Below are 20305 nucleotides of genomic sequence, written 5' to 3'. Positions count from 1 at the left end.
TTTAAAAGTAAATGCTGCCTACAGCCCACACTTCTATGCAAAATACAAATTGTTGTTTAATATTTGTTTAATCAATATCCTACATTATTGTGTTTCTATCTCCTGCCTTGGTATAGGCTCCGAGATTAAATAGGTATGATGTCGCGCTCCTATCGCACAGCAATACTGTAGCCTACCCATACTGTCAAATATTTGTAATATCTACAGGTCTATTTACTTTCGAGCATGGTTGGCAATTGAATGTTAAGACAGTACGCATTTTTCCCTGGTTTTTTAGTCCGGCCCCCCATTAAATAAAGTTAAGGAGGAAACCGATGCCTTTGCAGCCTGAATGGAGGATGTTTTTATGTACGAACCGGACGCGGGGGGTTAGGAGTGTATTGCCGGCTACGCACAAGGCCAGACGACGTAAATCTTGGCGGAACAGTTGGGGCTAGTAGACAGCTGTACAAAACACAAGTTACACACACATTTTAAAACACAGAGACACATTTTATGATTAAAAACCAGACAGGATTTAGTTAAAAATGTTACATTTAAAGAAACTGCGTTGGTAGACAAAATTCCAAAATATAAAATAAATAAAAAGCAAAAGGACAGACAAAAAGTTGTTTCAGTTTCCAAAGTTCTCCAGTCTCCATTGACAATAATCACATTTGACATTAATACTGTTGATAAATTAATACATTTAAAATAACTGTTAATAGTTGACATTTTCAGTACGTCTAAATGTGGGTAGCCTACACATGTGTATGTTTATAAATGCATGCAGGTGTTACAGATTAACTATTCAAATGATCCGCTCTTCATTTTGCATGTAGAGTTTTAGTTTGAGTTGATACTAAATCCAAGGTTGGTGTCTGCAGTTTTGTTCAGTTTTCATTAGAGACAGAGTGTATGTTAATTTGAGGTTAACTTTAAGCTAGTCATTTTTTTTGCTAGGCCTACTGTTAAATTGACATGACAGGATACAAAAACATAAAAACAAAACATGATTAGAGAATACTTCTAGTTGCAGACCCACTGTTCCACACAATAAATCTACAGCTAACACAGAGCCATGACTTCCCTCTGCTCTCCAACCATGCACCATATACACATTGCACTAACACTGAGGTCAGACAAATTCCAGTACACAACATAATCTCTAGTACAATGCATGCTCTCATATTTTTACGTGCCAGAATGAGAGTATTATTTTGCAGATTTTTTAAAAATTGCACAAATATCTGAATAGTGCAGTGATAGGAGAACACTTTCTTTTTTTGCAATGATCGTTTTTATCTGAATAAAAAGTTCCTTTTCAAAATCAGATGAATCAAGTATAAACAAATAAATGTCTAAATGAGACATTTGGGTTCACTGAAAGTAAAAATAAGTGCTTCAAAAGTGAATGCAAACAATACAATAAAACAACTGTCAGTATAATTATCATGGGATCAAAATACACAGCATCAATTGCCTTAAACATGCAATTCAAGAGAGAAAGCCAAATAAACGTGGCTTATGCAGTCTTGCCGTTTTTCCAAAAGAAAAGTGCACTGCTGGTTTTTACTAAGATATACTGGGTCACTGCTTTGACTACAATTACTGTCTTCTTTTTTTCTGCATCGGTTGTGGGATAAACTTACAAAGCCAACCACACCCACAGTCTACACACATTTCAGGAAAGAAAACCGGAGGAATGCAGCGACAAACAAGCAGGCAAAGGTTCAGGAGCTACAGGGGTCAATAAGGGAGGCTTGGTTCAAAAGTATTGCACTACACATGAACAAACAGGCCCTAGTCTTGACGACAGAATAGACTCGGGTAAGGTCTATTCCAGGGGGCTTTTTCCTCTCACTGACTAATAATGGGAGATTGAACCAACCGAGGACCACACAACACGGGTCCCTCTGTGTCTCGTAGCTTTTCGTTTCCGATACGAGCCTCATAAGCCACAGGGGGGGGAAACAACTGTGCACAACACAGGTCAAAGGCACAACACTGGACACGACAAAGGGAAATAGAACAACCTCTGGGAGCTTGAAAAAGGCCCAAAGAGGAGAAAAAGTGTCTATCAGACAGTCAGTCAGGCATTCTTCTAGCAGCACAGTCTGTGCACTACTGCACTTTTGTCCCAGTTTAGTAGTAGAATTGCACAACATACACTCCAAGAGGAAAAAGAAAAGTCACCGCAACATAGTCAGAGCTCTAGTGCATGATAAAACAGTCATGGAGCATGACAACAGCACAGTAATTATTTGTGTGTGTTTTTAAGCCGAAAGCATTCTTAATCATGCTGATATAACAAATATTCATTATACACAGGAAAAGGTGTATAGATTTTGTGACGCCAGTGAAATAAAAATTGTGTGATATGGGTTACTTATTTTAAGTACACAGTCAGATTGACATAATAAATTGAACTTTTCAGAAGTATTACAAATGGGGTAATACCAGGATTTACTCCTGGGACAATGATATGTGTATAATAAGAGAAGTATACTCCAGACAAGCTCGTACCCATCACTGTTGGTTGGCACAAAGAGATGTGAAACTGTGAGAAACAAAGTATAATTTCCTTATTTTCCCCCAAATGTTAAAGTCAAAAAGCTGAAGTCACATCCATGCGGCACTTTCAATACCCAATGTTCCTGTGGTTATGTCTACTCTATAAAAAGATCAAAAGTATGTATTTAAAATATTCATTTCAGCAAAGCTGTTACCTGAACATACACCAAGGTATGTAGCAGGCAAATGCAGAGTGAGTGACAATTGGTATGAAAATGAAAGGACGCCAGAGGGAAAAGGGGCTCTAGGCAACATACAGATGGATACAGGTCCAACAGTGTCACAGGACCACTGCAGTGGACACATACCATCTTTTGATGTCAAATAAAAGCTTTTTCAATAACCCGTCTCTTTTATCTCTGATTACAATTCTAAGATATGCAAGAGAACATAATAGTATATCTGCGAGAGGGATCATTTGAAAGGGTTATAAGTAACAAAAAATATACTTAGAAGTTGTGTCATTGAAAAACTGGGTCGCTGATCATAATTTCAATCATTGATGAATAGCAGAGGCCCTACATACACGAACTTACACCTTTGTCATTGGAGGAAACACCTCAGTAAAACTGGATTAGAGGAGTGATATTTCCTCCCCCAATGGAATAGAACTCACCATACTACACAAATATATGACAACTATGAAACATAAATTAATAACTACATCATTTGCATTCATTTTGTTCTCCATATAATTTCATTATATATAGATTTATATTCCTCACATGCCTGACAATTGTGTACGTGTGTGTGGTTTAGTCTTTTAAGTTGTGTGTTTTCTTTTGCACTGAAACATCCTTAGTACGGCTGTAAGAAAAGATGTGCCCTCCTGGTGACAAAGGACTTTGGCCCAAGCCAAAAAGAAAACGTGTGTGATGGATGCTCAGCAGTGGAAGTCACTGATGAACTATGGTGGGGTGGAGCCTCTGTTAGACAAGGGTCTGTCTCTTCCCACTATCGTCTGGTCTTATTAGGCAAGAGTTGCTGTGAGAGCAGGACTGACTGCACAAGAAGACCAAAAGAGAGATGCTATAGAACAGGGGTATTCAAATTTTACCCAACGAGGTCCGGACTACTGCTGGCTTTCTGTTCTACCTGATAATTAATTGCACCCACCTGGTGTCCCAGGTTTAAAATCAGTCCCTGATTAGAGGGGAATAATTTATTTTAAAAGCAGTGGAACTGGCTTTGAGGTCCAGATTTGAATTTGAGGGCTGTAGAATATTCCTGTGACTTCTCTGTCCTTAGCCCCACCTCTCAGCTTTCAGCCTCCCAAGCGACTATGAACTGCCTTAGCGCTCCAGCTGTGGAGATGTAAGGACTAGGAGTGGAGGTCAGAGGGTGGGCTATGTTGCTAACAGCATCCTCTCACCCCATAGGTGAATTTTCAGGGTTGTAGGAGGGGCAGGTCACAGTCAGTAGATTTTTCTGCATTCTTTTTTTGTCCTTTGAAAGTCCTGAGGAGATGATCACAGATTTCTGCCGAGTCGACATAGCCAGAAAAGGAAACGGCTCCCCATTAACTGTGTGATCACCTGAATGAGGACGGTGACAATGATTTAGCTCTGTGTAAAGGTACTATGGGCAAGATGAGGGCTAAGATCAGGGGCAAAACCTGAATCTTCAAAATCCAACTTATGACAACAGATATTACATTTCCTAATACTCTATTGTCATCTCTTCAGAATCCCTCAAATGTTCACGAATCTAACTGAGAATAAGAAATGACGATGGGGTTATGTTGCAGCACTGTAGGTGAGGAGGATGGACACCCCCCACTGTGGAAAGGCACACCCAGAGGAGGGGGAGGTGAAGGGGGATGTGGGGTTGGTGGTGGAAGGGGTGAAGATATGGACCATGGCTGAGGTGGTGCAGGAGACATCAGGAAATGTTCACATGAGCTGAGAAGGGTGAGCTCAGGCCTGGGAGTCTCTTCACATCCGTGAACCTCTCTCCTGGAGGATCTGGAGGGAGAGAAAATGTGTCAGTCTAGATCCAGCAACAGTATATGCCTAAATCCAAAATGAGTGGGAGAGATAGGCACTGGCTAATCTCTCGTGGGCAGACGTACGTAATATAAATGGTATCGTAGCATCTGTCAACATACTGTGGGATGCGACGACTAACGAGGAACTTTGTTCCGGTGCTCAGGTGTTTGTCACTGATCATTTGGACAAATCACAATTTCGCAGGTGTTTGCATCTTTCTAATTTAGAAAGGAGACGTGCTCATAGACTTGCAGAGGGGGGTGGAGCTACGGGTCTGCTTCCATTCCTTGTTCTTGTATATTTTTCTAACACATCTGCCCCCAGAACCTAATCGAGCATCTGACATAATTACGCAAGACTTTAGTTCTGGGTTTCCGAGATTAAGCACCGGCTAATTTCATGATTTTATTCAGGGCCTACCTTTCCCATTCATTTAAAGTTGAAGGAAACAGTAAAGCTCAACCTACACATTAGACCACTTTTGAAGTCTGAAATGCCTGACAAACTTTGATGTTGCAGTAAACTATCCCTACAAGCGAGAATCTTCTGACTTCATGCCTAGCACATGAGTGACAGACACTCTCAACTGCTGATCTCACCTTGGCCTTCTCAGTGGGCTCGATAACAATGCCGTTAGTGGAGTTGTTGAGCTCCCGGGAAACCACACACAGGAATTCAGCCTGGTCCTCGTTGCCATAGTTATAGGATGAGCCAATGCTTATGAGCTGTGAGGGGAAATGGGAAAAGGTAGGTGGGATTGTAAATTAGCTTAAAAGTAATCTTCACATGACATTTTAGGCATAGTTTGAAATTTCAAAATAACATTTTAAGGCATTGGAAAAAGGGAGGCACATTACCAGATTTACCACCAATGACCTATGGATTTCAAGACAAGTGTGACATGACTATTAGGCCCACCTGCTCAAACTTCCAGCCGTCTGACATGGTGGACACCATCTGGGTGAGCTCCTCCTCCTGGCACTGCAGCACCCGGTACACATGCTTCACTGGGCCCTGAGAGAAAAACAGATACTACAATAAAAGCCCCTGTACACATTTGGGTTAACTTGCCAGTAAATGTTTTGCTTTTGAACAGTGCCATGTGTGTGCGTGTTCCAGTATACACACTAACAGACTTGTAAACACACTCATCCTCTGACATTGTAGTGTTTGGTTTAGCATGTGTTATTTCACAACATCAATGTCATCATCCATCCCGGTCCAAGGCCCTTCCATTCATCATGTCTGCGTTTCCCTGACATACCTGAGATGTCCTGTTCTCGTTGTCCCGTATCCTCTCCTTGACCAGCCTTACTAGTGACACAATATTGTAGAACTCCGCCTCTTCAAGGACACCTGAGAGAGCCAACCAATAGTTTAGTCACATGATACTAACCATAGGGCAACGGCCTGTATCACACATCTGCAGAATCCCATTGCTTCTAAATAAAGCATGATGTGTGATAGGGGTTGTATTTTACACTTTGGGGACCATTTGTACAGTCTTACCTTCCTCTGCCAGGTTCTTGTCCATGATCAGTTTCCCATGCCGCAGGTAATTCAGAATGGGGCCAAAGTATGTGGGGTCCCTGTCGATCAGGTAAGCGCCTGTCTCATCCTAGGAGATTTATAAAAGTGTGAAAATGCAAATCGCATGTCTGCTATTTGAGTGTCAGATAAAGGTTTCTCTGGTGCTTCATAAAATAATGCATTACTCTAAAATGGCTGAGCATTAAGCTTTGATGAGTGTTACAATTTTCTAACATTTTAGCTAGGCATTTTAAAGTGTTTGGGTGTCATCTCGTGCATGATGACAGTGGCAGTGCATTATGAATGTTACATTGATGCACCTTGATTGATGGTAGAACGTTATGCCAAAAAATATTATAGATTATGTTACCTTATCAGAGTCCAAATCCGGATCTTCTTGACACAATCGGTACAGGAACGATTTGGGGTCCCTGCACAATGTCTGTTTGGTTGTGACAAAGTAGGTTCCACCAACATTTAGGCAAACCCAGCGGGATTCTGGCTTCTCGGCTGGCTCTGACGGGGAACTGAGGTTGCTCTTCATTGGAAACCCAAACACTGCTCTGCTAGTACTCGATACCCCAGGACTGGTGGGCAAGCTACTCCGCGGTGAAACCATGATAGTCGGCGAAGCAGCCAGCCGAACAGAGCCTCGGACATCACGGTGCTCGGTTTGTTCTATAGTGCTAGTACCACTCTGCTCCACAACGTGCAATTCAGCCATATTTTCTTCGTCAAAAACCACCACTATTATTACACTGCAGGGTAACAATAATGCTTACCGATTTGTAAACACAAAGGGGCTCTTTTTCCCAACAAGGTGGCTGACATTAGGGCGTTGCTACACACATTCGATCATTTCCACACCTAAACGCTCTAAACAAGACATCGATATTTCTTAGTTTAAATATACTATATTTTTTTGACACATCGCTTGCAATCTTTTCCTAAAACAAATTGGTCATTCTTGTTTATTCAAACGTTAATCAGAAGAGGGCAATCCTTCCGGGTTGTAACGTCATTACTGTATACTTCCGCTGTCGTTTCCCCCCTCCAAAATAAGAGTTAATGACTAAATATAATTGTTATTCTGTTTGCTGTCGGTCATACAATAGAGATTTAAAATGAAAAATGTGTTCTCTGTTAGTTCTGTTGTAAATCTCCTTATATGAAGTACTTTTTATTAAAGGATTTTATATCTAAACTTTTATTGTGAAAAATCTGAGTACATGTTGTGTTGCCACAATTGGTTGCCACTTGCAGGTAGTTGGCGTGGCAGTAACTGCTTGTAGTCAACAGAGGCTTCAGGTAATGTGCTACACAGCTAGCTAGCGATCAATGTTGCATGCTTTTAATCATGCTGCCTTTGCTAAGATTCCTTGTATTAGCTAACCATGGAGATAGATAGTTAACAGCTCTATTTTCAGACCCTACTTTAACTTAGCTAGCTAGCTAACGTTAGCTTGCTTGCTAACATTGGCTGGCTAGTTAACTAGCTCTGCCAAATTGTGCCAATTTGAAGACCAGCAATAAACTAGATTCATAGCTAGTTATGGAAATTACCATTATTCCCGAGAGCATTATAAAGCTAACTAGCAATGTGGCCTAGACAGTGTTTCCCAACCTTTTTCGGTTTCTGTACCACCAACTGAATTTTTCTCAGCCCGGCCGGAGTACCCCTGAAGTACCCCAACATGTGCATTTTACCAGTATTCCTGTGGTCTCATGAGTCTTCTCAAGTGCCCCCTGTGGTTAGGCCACGTACCCACAGGGGTCCTAGTACCCCTAGTTGGGAACCACTGTACTAGGGCACCCACTAGAATCTGAAACAACACCAGTTTTTGACCCTCTTGTCCCTATGCAGCCAGAGAAGTTGCAACATCAGGACCGTAGTGGTAGATAGCAATTTACATTTGCATGCTTTAACTTTGAACTTCCCATTATGACATTATTAAACTGATTGGCTATTAGAGAGTTGGTTAACTTGAGAGGTTTGATTATTGACTATCACCACCTTTCTCATTTCAGCTGCCTGAGCCATGAGTGAGTTTCGGATACACCATGATGTCAACGAGCTACTCAGTCTGCTTCATGTGCGAGGAGGTGATGGCGCAGAAGTGTTTATTGATCTGCTGCAGAAGAACAGGACACCTTACGTCACCACAACAGTGTCTGCACACAGTGCAAAGGTGTTTAATGGGGAAGTTATTGGCAAATGTTTTATAGGTTTATGTTCTTCCTATGCGTTTCCTACAGATAACATTGATTAATTAAACTTTCATTCCCAGGTCAAAATAGCAGAGTATTCAAAGACGCCAGAGGACTTCCTAAGGAAATATGATGAGCTCAAGTCAAAAAATGTCCGCAACCTGGACCCACTGGTCTACCTCCTATCAAAGCTTAGTGAGGATAAAGAGGTAATCACTTACATTTCACATCTAATGTTGTTCAGATGCTGACAATAACTGCACTGTTCAAATGTCAAGTACAGTAGAGTATTGTGTTATGTCCCAATAACATTGTGTTGTGTGTTGATCTTCTCCAGATGCTCCAATGTCTGCAACAGAATGCCAAAGAAAGGTCTGAAGCATCTGCTAATGCGACAACAAGTACAACCTTTGCTATCCCTCCAACCAGCACCAAGATATCAATGCAGGAACTCGAAGAGCTGCGCAAGAAGCTGGGGAACGTCACTGCCAGCTCCAGTGTGCCCCAGGTGTGTACTCGCGTCATTTTAAGGTTACTTTTGATTAGGTTCAGGATATTTTCTTCCTGACCAGGAAAGGCCTGATGCCCTATTATAGTCTATTACATATGTTTTACTATTGCTAGAGTCTGGAGTTTTTCCTGGTCAAGTCATGTATTTAGGAAAACTCCTGGCCCGCGTATGACTACCTCAAGTGGGCCGGACCAAATTGTTTTGAAAAGGCTAGAGTTGAATACATCTCTAAGTAATACTACCTTTCCCCCATGTTTGCAGTCTGCTGAAGTCACACGAAAGATGCTGAGGGACAGACACAACAAAAAGAACCCCACTCAGCCCAACCCGGTGTTTCCCAACTGGGTGTATGACCGGCCTGCTCTGATTGGGGACTTCATCACCGGTGCCACACCAGCAGGAGGAGACCCAGCAGTGGCCATTGGTATGAATGCTCCTCATATCTCACTTTGACACATTTTGATAAACTTAATGAAATTCCTGCATAGTTTCACAGACTGAGTGGCTGCTCATTTTTATTTAATAACAAAATGTGTGAAAATGTACCTGGTATGTTTAGTGGTTATGAGGATGAGCATCCCTCAAATAATCTCTATGGTGTTTTATGATCAGGTACAATGCCCCTGCCAGCCCAGGAGCAGGCGTTGGTTGATGATCTGCTGTTTGTGCTGGTCGGTGTGGATGGCAGAGACATCACGGCCCAGCCTGTCCTCGGGAGGCAGAATCGCTCCTTCATCGTTGACCCCACCCTTGACATGTCCATCAAGGAGCTGGTCAATAGGATACTACCAGTCGCCTCATACTACTCTACTATAACACGGTGAGTGAACTTTAAAAGGGGAATATTTGGTATTTTTATATTTTATTAGTATCTCCATTAGCTGTTGCTAAAGCAGCAGCTACTCTTCCTGGGATCCACATGAAACATGACATAATACAGAACATTAGACAAGAGCAGCTCAAGGACAGAACTACATACTTTCTTCTTTTAAAGGCACACATAGCCTACTTAACAATACATACACACAAACTATCTAGGTCAAATAGGGGAGAGGTGTTGTGCCGTGAGGTGTTGCTTTATCTGTTTTTTTAAACCAGGTTTGCTGTTTATTTGAGCAATATGAGATGGAACGGAGTTCCATGCAATAATGGCTATATATAGTACTGTACATTTTCTTGAATTTGTTCTGGATTTGGGGACTGTGAAAAGACCCCCGGTGGCATGTTTCCTATAAAAATAAGAAGTGATGCAGTCAATCTCTCCTCAACTCTTAGCCAAGAGAGACTGGCATGCATAGTATTTATATCAGCCCTCTGATTACAATGAAGAGCAAGATGTGCCGCTCTGTTCTGGGCCAGCTGTAGCTTAACTAGGTCTTTCCTTGTAGCACTCGACCACACGACTGGACAATAATCAAGATTAGACAAAACTAGAGCCTGCAGAACTTTCTTTTTGGAGTGTGGTGTCAAAAAAGCAGACAGACCTCTCCCCATCTTTACAACCATTGAATCTATGTTTTGACCATGACAGTTTACAATCAAAGGTAACGCCAAGTAATTTAGTCTCCTCAACTTGTTCAACAGCCACACCATTCATTACCAGATTCAGCTGAGGTCTAGAACTTAGGGAATGATTTGTACCAAATACAATGCTCTTAGTTTTAGAGTTGTTCAGGACCAGTTTATAACTGGCCACCCATTCCAAAACAGACTGCAACTCTTTGTTAAGGGTTTCAGTGACTTCATTAGCTGTGGTTGCTGATGCGTATATATGGTTGAATCATCAGTATACATGGACACACATGCTTTGTTTAATGCCAGTGGCAGGTCATTGGTAAAAATAGAAAAGAGTAGAGGGCCTAGAGAGCTGCCCTGCGGTACACCACACTTTACATGTTTGACATTAGAGAAGCTTCCATTAAAGAAAACCCTTTGAGTTCTATTAGATAGATAGCTCTGAATCCACGATATGGCAGAGGTTGAAAGGCCATAACACATAAATTTTTTCAACAACAGGTTATGGTCAATAATATCAAAGGCTGCACTGAAATCTAACAGTACAGCTCCCACAATCTTCTTATTATAAATTTCTTTCAACCAATCAACAGTCATTTGTGTCAGTGCAGTACATGTTGAGTGCCCTTCTCTATAAGCATGCTGAAAGTCTGTTAATTTGTTTACAGAGAAATAGCATTGTATTTGGTCAAACAATTTTTTTCCCAACAGTTTGCTAAGAGCTGGCAGCAAGCTTATAGGTCTGCTGTTAGAACCAGTAAAGGCCGCTTTACCACTCTTGGGTAGCGGAATTACTTTGGCTTCCCTCCAGGCCTGAGGACCAAGACCTTCCTCTAGGCTCAGATTAAAGATGTGACAGATAGGAGTGGCTAAAGAGTCAGCTACCATCCTCAGTAGCTTTCCATCTAAGTTGTCAATGCCAGGAGGTTTGTCATTATTGATTGATAACAATAATTTTCCCACCTCTCCCACACTAACTTTACAAAATTCAAACTTGAAATGGTTTTCTTTGATTATTCGTTTTTTTTATGCATGAATACGATGACTCACTGTTCGTTGTTGGCATTTCCTGCCTATGTTTGCCCACTTTGCCAAAGAAGTAATCATTAAAATAATTGGCAACATCAAATGGTTTAGTGATGAATAAGCCATCTGATTCAATGAAAGATGGAGTTGAATTAGGCTTTCTGCCCATAATTTCATTTAAAGTACTCCAAAGTTTTTTTCCATCATTCTTTATATCATTGATCTTGGCTTCATAATACAGTTTCTTCTTCTTTTTGTTGAGTTTAGTCACGTAATTTCTCAATTTGCAGTAAGTCAACCAGTCAGATGTGCAGCCAGACTTATTAGCCACTCCTTTTGCCCCATCTCTTTCAACCATACAGTTTTTCAATTCCTCATCAATCCATGGAGCCTTAACAGTTCTAACAGTCAGTTTCTTAACAGGTGCATGTTTATCAATAATTGGAAGAAGCAATTTCATAAATTCATCAAGTGCAGCATCTGGATGCTCCTTATTAATCACATCAGACCAACAAATATTTGTAACATCATTCACATAAGTCACAGCAAAATCTTTTGTATGATCTCTTATATACTAAGAGATCATACAAAGAGCTCAGTTGGTAGAGCATGGCGCTTGCAACGCCAGGGTTGTGGGTTCGTTTCCCACGGGGGCCCATTATGAGAATGTATGCACTCACTTAACTGTAAGTCGCTCTGGATAAGAGCGTCTGCTAAATGACTTAAAATGTAAAAAAAGATATACTATTTTAGGCCCAGCTGTTGGAACTTTGGCTTTCCTGGATATAGCCACTATATTGTGATCACTGCATCCAATGGGTACAGATACAGCTTTAGAACAAAGTTCTACAGTATTAGTAGAAATGTGATTGATACATGTGGATGATCTTGTTCCTGTAGTGTTTGTAAACACCCTGGTAGGTTGATTACACCATTGAACCAGATTACAGGCACTGGTTACAGTAAGAAGCTTCCTCTTGAGAGGACAGCTTGATGAAAACCAATCAATATTCAGCTCCCCAAGAAACTAGACCTCTCTGTTTACATCACATACACTATCAAGCATTTCACACATATTATTTAGATACTGACTGTTCGCACTTGGTGGCCTATAGCAACACCCCAAAAGAAAAGGCTGAGATGTGCCAAGTGAACCTGCAACCACAAGACTTCAATAACACTTGAAATAAGATATTCTCTAAGCATTACAGGGATTTGGCTCTGAAATATATATATATATATATATATATATATATATATATATATACATACACAGCAACACCTCCCCCATAAGCAGTTCTGTGTCTTCTATAGATGTTATATCCTTGTATTGCTACTGCTGTATCATCAAATGAATTATCTAAGTGAGTCTCAGAAATGGCAAATATATGAAAGTTATTGAATGTTAGCAAGTTATTGATTTCATTAACCTTATTTCTAAGGCTACATACACTGCTCCAAAAAATAAAGGGAACACTAAAATAACACATCCTAGATCTGAATGAATGAAATAATCTTATTAAATACTTTTTTCTTTACATAGTTGAATGTGCTGACAACAAAATCACACAAAAATGATCAATGGAAATCAAATGTATCAACCCATGGAGGTCTGGATTTGCAGTCACCCTCAAAATTAAAGTGGAAAACCACACTACAGGCTGATCCAACTTTGATGTAATGTCCTTAAAACAAGTAAAAATGAGGCTCAGTACTGTGTGTGGCCTCCACGTGCCTGTATGACGTCCCTACAACGCCTGGGCATGCTCCTGATGAGGTGGCGGATGGTCTCCTGAGGGATCTCCTCCCAGACCTGGAATAAAGCATCCGCCAACTCCTGGACAGTCTGTGGTGCAACGTGGCGTTGGTGGATGGAGCGAGACATGATGTCCCAGATGTGCTCAATTGGATTCAGGTCTGGGGAACGGGCGGGCCAGTCCATAGCATCAATGCCTTCCTCTTGCAGGAACTGCTGACACACTCCAGCCACATGAGGTCTAGCATTGTCTTGCATTAGGAGGAACCCAGGGCCAACGCACCAGCATATGGTCTCACAAGGGGTCTGAGGATCTCATCTCGGTACCTAATGGCAGTCAGGCTACCTCTGACGAGCACATGGAGGGCTGTGCGGCCCCCCAAAGAAATGCCAACCCACACCATGACTGACCCACCGCCAAACCGGTCATGCTGGAGGATGTTGCAGGCAGCAGAACGTTCTCCACAGCGTCTCCAGACTCTGTCACGTCTGTCACATGTGCTCAGTGTGAACCTGCTTTCATCTGTGAAGAGCACAGGGCGCCAGTGGCGAATTTGCCAATCTTGGTGTTTTCTGGCAAATGCCAAACGTCCTGCACGGTGTTGGGCTGTAAGCACAACCCCCACCTGTGGACAGTGGGCCCTCATACCACCCTCATGGAGTCTGTTTCTGACCGTTTGAGCAGACACATGCACATTTGTGGCCTGCTGGAGGTCATTTTGCAGGGCTCTGGCAGTGCTCCTCCTGCTCCTCCTTGCACAAAGGCGGAGGTAGCAGTCCTGCTGCTGGGTTGTTGCCCTCCTACGGCCTCCTCCACGTCTCCTGATGTACTGGCCTGTCTCCTGGTAGCGCCTCCATGCTCTGGACACTACGCTGACAGACACAGCAAACCTTCTTGCCACAGCTCGCATTGATGTGCCATCCTGGATGAGCTGCACTACCTAAGCCACTTGTGTGGGTTGTAGACTCCGTCTCATGCTACCACTAGAGTGAAAGCACCGCCAGCATTCAAAAGTGACCAAAACATCAGCCAGTAAGCATAGGAACTGAGAAGTGGTCTGTGGTCACCACCTGCAAAACCAGTCCTTTATTGGGGGTGTCTTGCTAATTGCCTATAATTTCCACCTGTTGTCTATTCCATTTGCACAACAGCATGTGAAATTTATTGTCAATCAGTGTTGCTTCCTAAGTGGACAGTTTGATTTCACAGAAGTGTGATTGACTTGGAGTTACATTGTGTTGTTTAAGTGTTCCCTTTATTTTTTTGAGCAGTGTATAATAATATGGGCTATTTTCAGCCCTTTCCTGGGTAGCTTACCAGAGAGAGACATAATACTGATAAGAGCAAACAAAGCAAGAGAAATTTTTTTACATTCAGCAGTCCATTAATCAGTTGGTGTGTGTGCGCTGCGGGGTTGAAGCTACGAACCCATAGGCTTGGCTCTCTCATCCCTTCCAAGCTTCTGGGAGGGAGGGTAGACAATGAGCCTGTCATAGCGGATGTAAGCAATGTCCCCACGCGCTCTGGTAGCTTTCATGGCTGGGATAAGTTCTTTCCTCTTCTGGCGCACAGCTTCAGGATAGTCCTCGTTGAGGAAGATGTATGTTCCTCTCAAGTTCTTGGCTCTTTCCAGAACAGCTACCTTGTCCTTGAACCTCAGGAACTTGACCACTATTGGCCTGGGCCTGTCACCTGGGCCGGTGGTGGGTTTTCCAGTCCTGTGGGCTTGCTCCACCTCAATCTTCCTGTGGTCCATCTTACATTTCTCAGAGATCTTTTCCCTCACTTTGTCCTCAGACTCCTTCCAGGTCTCATGTGGAGATTCTGCAATTCCGTCCACAACCATGTTGTTCCGTCTTGATTGTCCCTCTGATTTATCCGTCATTGTTATCATGGATTCACACACACAACTGATGTCCTCTCTCAATGACTTACAGATTGCGTTCATCTTGCCGTTCTCCTGTTTCAACTCATCGAGCTGACCCTGGGAGAACTGCAAACTGTTCTTCAGGTCCTGGACCTCTCTGGTCAGATCGTCCATTCTTTTATTAGTTGAATCCACCAGTATTTGGACAAAACATTTGAAGCTATTTTCTTGATGTTGTAGCAACTGCTTGTAGAACTATTTTTTTGTTAGTTTTAAAATCCTTCACGTGTGGTAGAGAGACACCACTGTCCTCAATGGTACTCCCACCGGCTTTGGTCTTTGTCATGGTAGCTAGGAACGTAGGTTATGCTGTTACTCCTCGCAGTTCCAGACAGGGCAGGCCACAGGGAAGATTGAAAACATCAAACAACAGGGATCTAGACAGCTGCTTAACTTTGTTTTTTCTCATTCGCTAGACTCAAATGTAGATCCTTACACCATCTGGAGATGTATCAAAGGAAAATGTGCATTGTGTTGTCAAATATTTTGGTTTGTGTTTTGTCTGGCATAACAGTTTGGCTGTGTTATGTCTGGCAGCTTCACTGAGGAGAAGTCGTCTTTTGAGTACGGCCAGGTGAACCACGCCCTGACGGCAGCCATGAGGACCCTGATGAAGGAGTACCTGATCCTGGTGACCCAGCTGGAGCACCTCCACAGGCAGGGCATGCTCTCCCTGCAGAAGCTCTGGTTCTACATCCAGCCCACCATGAGGACCATGGAGATCCTAGCCTCCATTGGTAAAGCCTTCATGATCATACAATAAAACATCTATATATGATCCATATGCATCATATATTCGATCATACAATATACTGTGGTTGGTAGATATATATGCATTGGACATTGTACTTTTTGCACTTTTGGACACACTTGGACATTCAATTGAATTATGCTTAGACTGACCTGTCAGTGGTGTTATGCCGGTCTTGTCTTGTGGTCTATGATGATTTGATGATGATGTGTGTGGTATGGTCATTAAGGTATGTTGTCGTTGTTGCAGACTGCCCAAAGTTAAAAGTACTCATAGTATATAAAAAAAAATCTAAAGGTTATTGATGTCTATTTAATCAGTGGGTTGCATGTTCTGTTTTCAAAGCCTCCTCTGTGGACAAAGGAGACTGCATGGGTGGGTCGACATTGAGCCTCCTTCACGATCGTACCTTCAACTACACTGGAGACAGTCAGGCCCAGGAACTGTGCCTCTACCTCACGAAAGCAGCTAGTGTCCCTTACTTTGAGATACTGGAGAAATGGATCTATAGAGGCATCATCAAGGACCCTTACAGGTACAGTATTTTGTCGCTCAACTCATTTACCACATTTCTTACTTTGAATCACATCAGTACTTTTCTATTGGGTCACAGGCTTGGACATGACTTATGACACAATTTAGATTTTCAGACAATGAGTTAGTTGAGCAAATATTTTGTTAATTATTTTGTCTTCATAGTGAATTCATGGTTGAAGAGCATGAGTTACAGAAAGAGAAGATCCAGGAGGACTACAACGACAAGTATTGGGATCAGCGGTACACAATCGTACAGCACAGAATTCCATCCTTTCTTCAGAAAATGGCAGACAAAATTTTGAGTACAGGTAAGACACATCATACTATTTGGATCAGATTTGTTCAGATCACTTTTTTTGTGCATCCTGACAATGGCCAGTGCAAGTCACTGTGTTCCATATAGTGTAGAAAACCAATAGTATCAATGTCCTGATCATTTGCTGTGGAGTTTTTGTTTTTGAATAATTTTTTCTTCTCATCCTGTTCTATAGGTAAATATCTCAACGTGGTGAGAGAGTGTGGGCGGGACGTGACTTGTCCCGACGCTAAGGAGGTCCTTTACACTCTCAAGGAGAGAGCCTACGTGGAGCAGATAGAAAAATCCTACTACTATGCCAGTAAGGTCCTTCTGGACTTCCTGATGGAGGAGAAGGAGCTGGTCGCACGCCTTAGGTAAATAACAACAAAACTATAAATAGGTCAATAATGTCTGATGGGGTATTTCGAATTTGGTATGTTCTGTTGTATGCTAAGAGATGTATTCTTCCTAGGTCAATCAAGCACTACTTCTTGATGGACAAGGGAGATTTCTTTGTCCATTTCATGGACCTGACGGAAGAGGAGCTCAAAAAGCCAGTGGATGACATTGTCCCTCCCAGACTGGAGGCCTTGCTAGAGCTGGCTCTGAGGATGAGTACTGCTAACACAGACCCATTCAAAGATGACCTGAAGGTAAATATGCTAGAGAACCAGTCTGTAATTAATGCTATTTTGAATACAACACCACCATCTAGTGGTTATAAAGGAGAGGAGCCTAATTCCTTATTCGTTCAGATGTATAAATGGTTTAGTACAAATACTATGTTTTGTACACAGTATGTTTTGAAATATTATTTCATGCATGCATTATGATGAATGAATAGGCTCAAGTAACCTTTGCAAAATAAGTACTTGAAGAAAGTTCTCTTTGTCTGAGCATGTAGCTTACAGTACTTGAAGAAAGTTTGAGAGACTGACGGTCTGGGTTTGGTAGCGCTCTAGTTCGCCCTGTCATAATAAGCAACAGAGGACATGGAAATCATATTACAGTATATCCCAGAGAAATATAAGTGCAGTCAATGTAAGTAACCTAATGTATGTTTCTTTAACTGTTAACTCGGAGTGTATTGTCAGCAATAATCACATGCCCATAGAATTGATTTCTACTGTTTGCACTGAAACTGTCTGCCTTAGGAAGAAGCAGTGGCGGTTCTAGACACATTTTACTAGGGGGGCCAAGGAGGGGCCAGTGTTTAATCAGGGGGGCACACATAAAAAAACTGGCAACACATGATATTCAAAGATTATAAACTTTATTTTACTTTAAAATCATATGACATTTATTATAACACGTATTTTGTACAAGAGTGCAGATGCAAGAGAGATAGTGCCATAAAAATGAAAAAATAAATAAATAAAAAAATAAAAAAAAGTACAGGGTACAAATACAGGGTTCATATTCAATGTGAACAAAACTCCAGGATACAACAAAGGGTACAACAATGTGCCATTTCCTATTTATGGAAGCCCCACTACTGTGGACAGTTGATTCCACATTTTGTTTTAAGAAAGAAAACTTTCTGAGTGATTTATAAACAAAACACACTACCCTGTATCCATTTAGGTAAAATAAACCAAATCAGAAAAGAAATTCAATTCAAAGAGGCTTTACTAGCATGACCATATTGACATACAGTATTGCTAAAGCACATAAACAGGGAAACGTGTTACACATTAACATCCAGTAGTCCAATAGGATGCAGACAATAAACATTAAGTTAACATTCGTTTAAAAGCAACAATCATGTCAACACAATGTAGCAATATGAACAACACTGATGGATATCAGCAACAACATGAAAACAAGAATATTACAGGTGTCTGTGTGTGTGTGTCTGTGTCTTTGTGTACTTCACTGTCAGTTGATGAGCAGGTGTACAAAAAAAGGCTTTACAACATATATGGGCAAGTCCATTTAGGACAGCACATTTCCACCATAGTTCACATTAGGAAAAAATGACAGCATGAATGCTCACTAAACAAACATATACTACATATACCTTTTTATACACATTTTTTAAGTGTAATTTTTTAAGAGTGAAAGGGAAGTAAGCAATCGCTCATCATAGGATCATACATATTTCAGTTACAATATTAGTTACAATATTAGTGTTAGTTAGATCATCATGTCAAAGCTGGACCTGCAAAGTCTGAACGACACAAGTGTGCAATGATTGGAGTGATTTTGTTTCTTTTTTTTCTTGCTTTGCTTGTTTTCAAAAGGAAAAATCATAGTTGGTAAAAAATAAAATAAACTTTAGTTGAAAGGTATCACACTGTATAATTTACAAATATCTAAAGAGGTTTAGTGGATGCCATAAAACATCTGTGGAGCTTGAAGATTTGTAGTACATAGATGTTTGGCAGAGATAATTAAAAAGAATAACATCATAAACGAGAGAGAGAGAGAGAGAGAGAGAGAGAGAGAGAGAGAGAGAGAGAGAGAGAGAGAGAGAGAGAGAGAGAGAGAGAGAGAGAGAGAGAGAGAGAGAGAGAGAGAGAGAGAAGTGTTTCCTTAGAGCAGTACATGCAGCAATCACTTAATGGAGTGATGTCATAATGGGCCACAAAACTTTGGGGATGTGGATGGAAAGTTACAGGCAGGAGAGGGGAACCAACAGAAGCAGGTCTTGAGACATGAGTTTGCCCCCTTTTTGAAAACCTCTTGAGAGAGGATTGGTGGGATATATATACATACATACAAACATACATACACTCTAGTAGTGTGTGGAACTACTGGTACTGTGAGGAAAAAAAGATAGATGATGTAAAATGAAAAATAAAACAAGCTTCAGCTTCTTAAGACACGGTGGGTTCATCTAAGTAGACACATGTAACTTCATGTGGACACCAGACTGTCTTTGTCTACACATCTAACTTCATATGGACCCCAGACCGTCTCTGTTTACACATGTAACTTCATATGGACACCAGACTCTTTGTCTACACATGTAACTTCATATGGGCACCAGACTGTCTCTGTCTACACATGTAACTTCATATGGACACCAGACTGTCTTTGTTTACACATTTAACTTCATATGGGCACCAGACTGTCTCTGTCTACACATGTAACTTCATATGGACACCAGACTGTCTTTGTTTACACATTTAACTTCATATGGGCACCAGACTGTCTCTGTCTACACATGTAACTTCATATGGACACCAGACTGTCTCTGTCTACACATGTAACTTCATATGGACACCAGACTCTTTGTCTACACACGTAACTTCATGTGGACACCAGACTAACTCCATTCATTTTACCGGTGGTATTGAGAACAGATAAACCCACCGTGTCTTAAGAAGCTCAAGCTTGTTGTTTTATTGTTCATTATGTTAGAAATTGCGTAATTCAAATCTGGTATTGGAATAAGAATCAAGAGATCTTCAATCCAAGCTTAATTTATTATATGCAAAATGTATGTATGATAAGTATGAAGGTTCGTATATACGGGTCCACTGAAATACCACGCAGGGCACTCAGTTAACTAATCCATTGTTCTAAGTTCTTCTTAAAATACTCTGACAGAAATCCTCCACTTCTTCTGTTGGCCAACCAGAGCAAAGGACTGAGTGTGGTCCAGACTCCATTTCAGCCAATCCGTTCCATTTGTTACCAGGCATAGTTGCTATGATAATAACCTGCGGAGTCAGCACCGAGAATACACAAAATCCACT

General features: G+C 41.4%; 2 protein-coding genes across 3 annotated transcripts in view; one reads left to right on the top strand and one right to left on the bottom strand.

The window, feature by feature from the left end:
• Positions 1-2673: 2673 nt before the first annotated feature.
• On the bottom strand, positions 2674-7082 carry LOC121547259 (BTB/POZ domain-containing protein KCTD5-like). Its single transcript, XM_041858432.2, has 6 exons — positions 6442-7082; positions 6051-6159; positions 5806-5897; positions 5460-5555; positions 5141-5266; positions 2674-4517 (listed from the first exon to the last, which is right to left on the bottom strand). The coding sequence occupies exons 1-6, from the start codon at positions 6793-6795 to the stop codon at positions 4488-4490; spliced, it is 807 nt and encodes a 268-aa protein (XP_041714366.1). The 5' UTR covers positions 6796-7082; the 3' UTR covers positions 2674-4487.
• A 229-nt stretch (positions 7083-7311) lies between these two features.
• LOC121547255 (gamma-tubulin complex component 2) overlaps positions 7312-20305 on the top strand; it is a 34741-nt gene continuing 21747 nt past the window's right edge. For both annotated transcript variants that reach the window (XM_041858425.1, XM_041858424.1), the window contains exons 1-11: positions 7312-7379; positions 8100-8260; positions 8360-8488; positions 8617-8787; positions 9052-9214; positions 9403-9610; positions 15553-15752; positions 16112-16301; positions 16466-16611; positions 16795-16975; positions 17074-17254. In XM_041858425.1, the coding sequence (XP_041714359.1) occupies positions 8111-8260; positions 8360-8488; positions 8617-8787; positions 9052-9214; positions 9403-9610; positions 15553-15752; positions 16112-16301; positions 16466-16611; positions 16795-16975; positions 17074-17254 (1719 nt within the window). In that variant the 5' untranslated portion in view covers positions 7312-7379; positions 8100-8110. The remainder of the gene's footprint in view (positions 7380-8099; positions 8261-8359; positions 8489-8616; positions 8788-9051; positions 9215-9402; positions 9611-15552; positions 15753-16111; positions 16302-16465; positions 16612-16794; positions 16976-17073; positions 17255-20305) is intronic.

Source organism: Coregonus clupeaformis, chromosome 31, assembly GCF_020615455.1.
Source record: "Coregonus clupeaformis isolate EN_2021a chromosome 31, ASM2061545v1, whole genome shotgun sequence".
NCBI classification, from domain to species: Eukaryota; Metazoa; Chordata; class Actinopteri; order Salmoniformes; family Salmonidae; genus Coregonus; species Coregonus clupeaformis.
The sequence above is the reverse complement of the archived record's forward strand: the minus strand, read 5'-3'. Positions and strand labels throughout refer to the sequence as shown.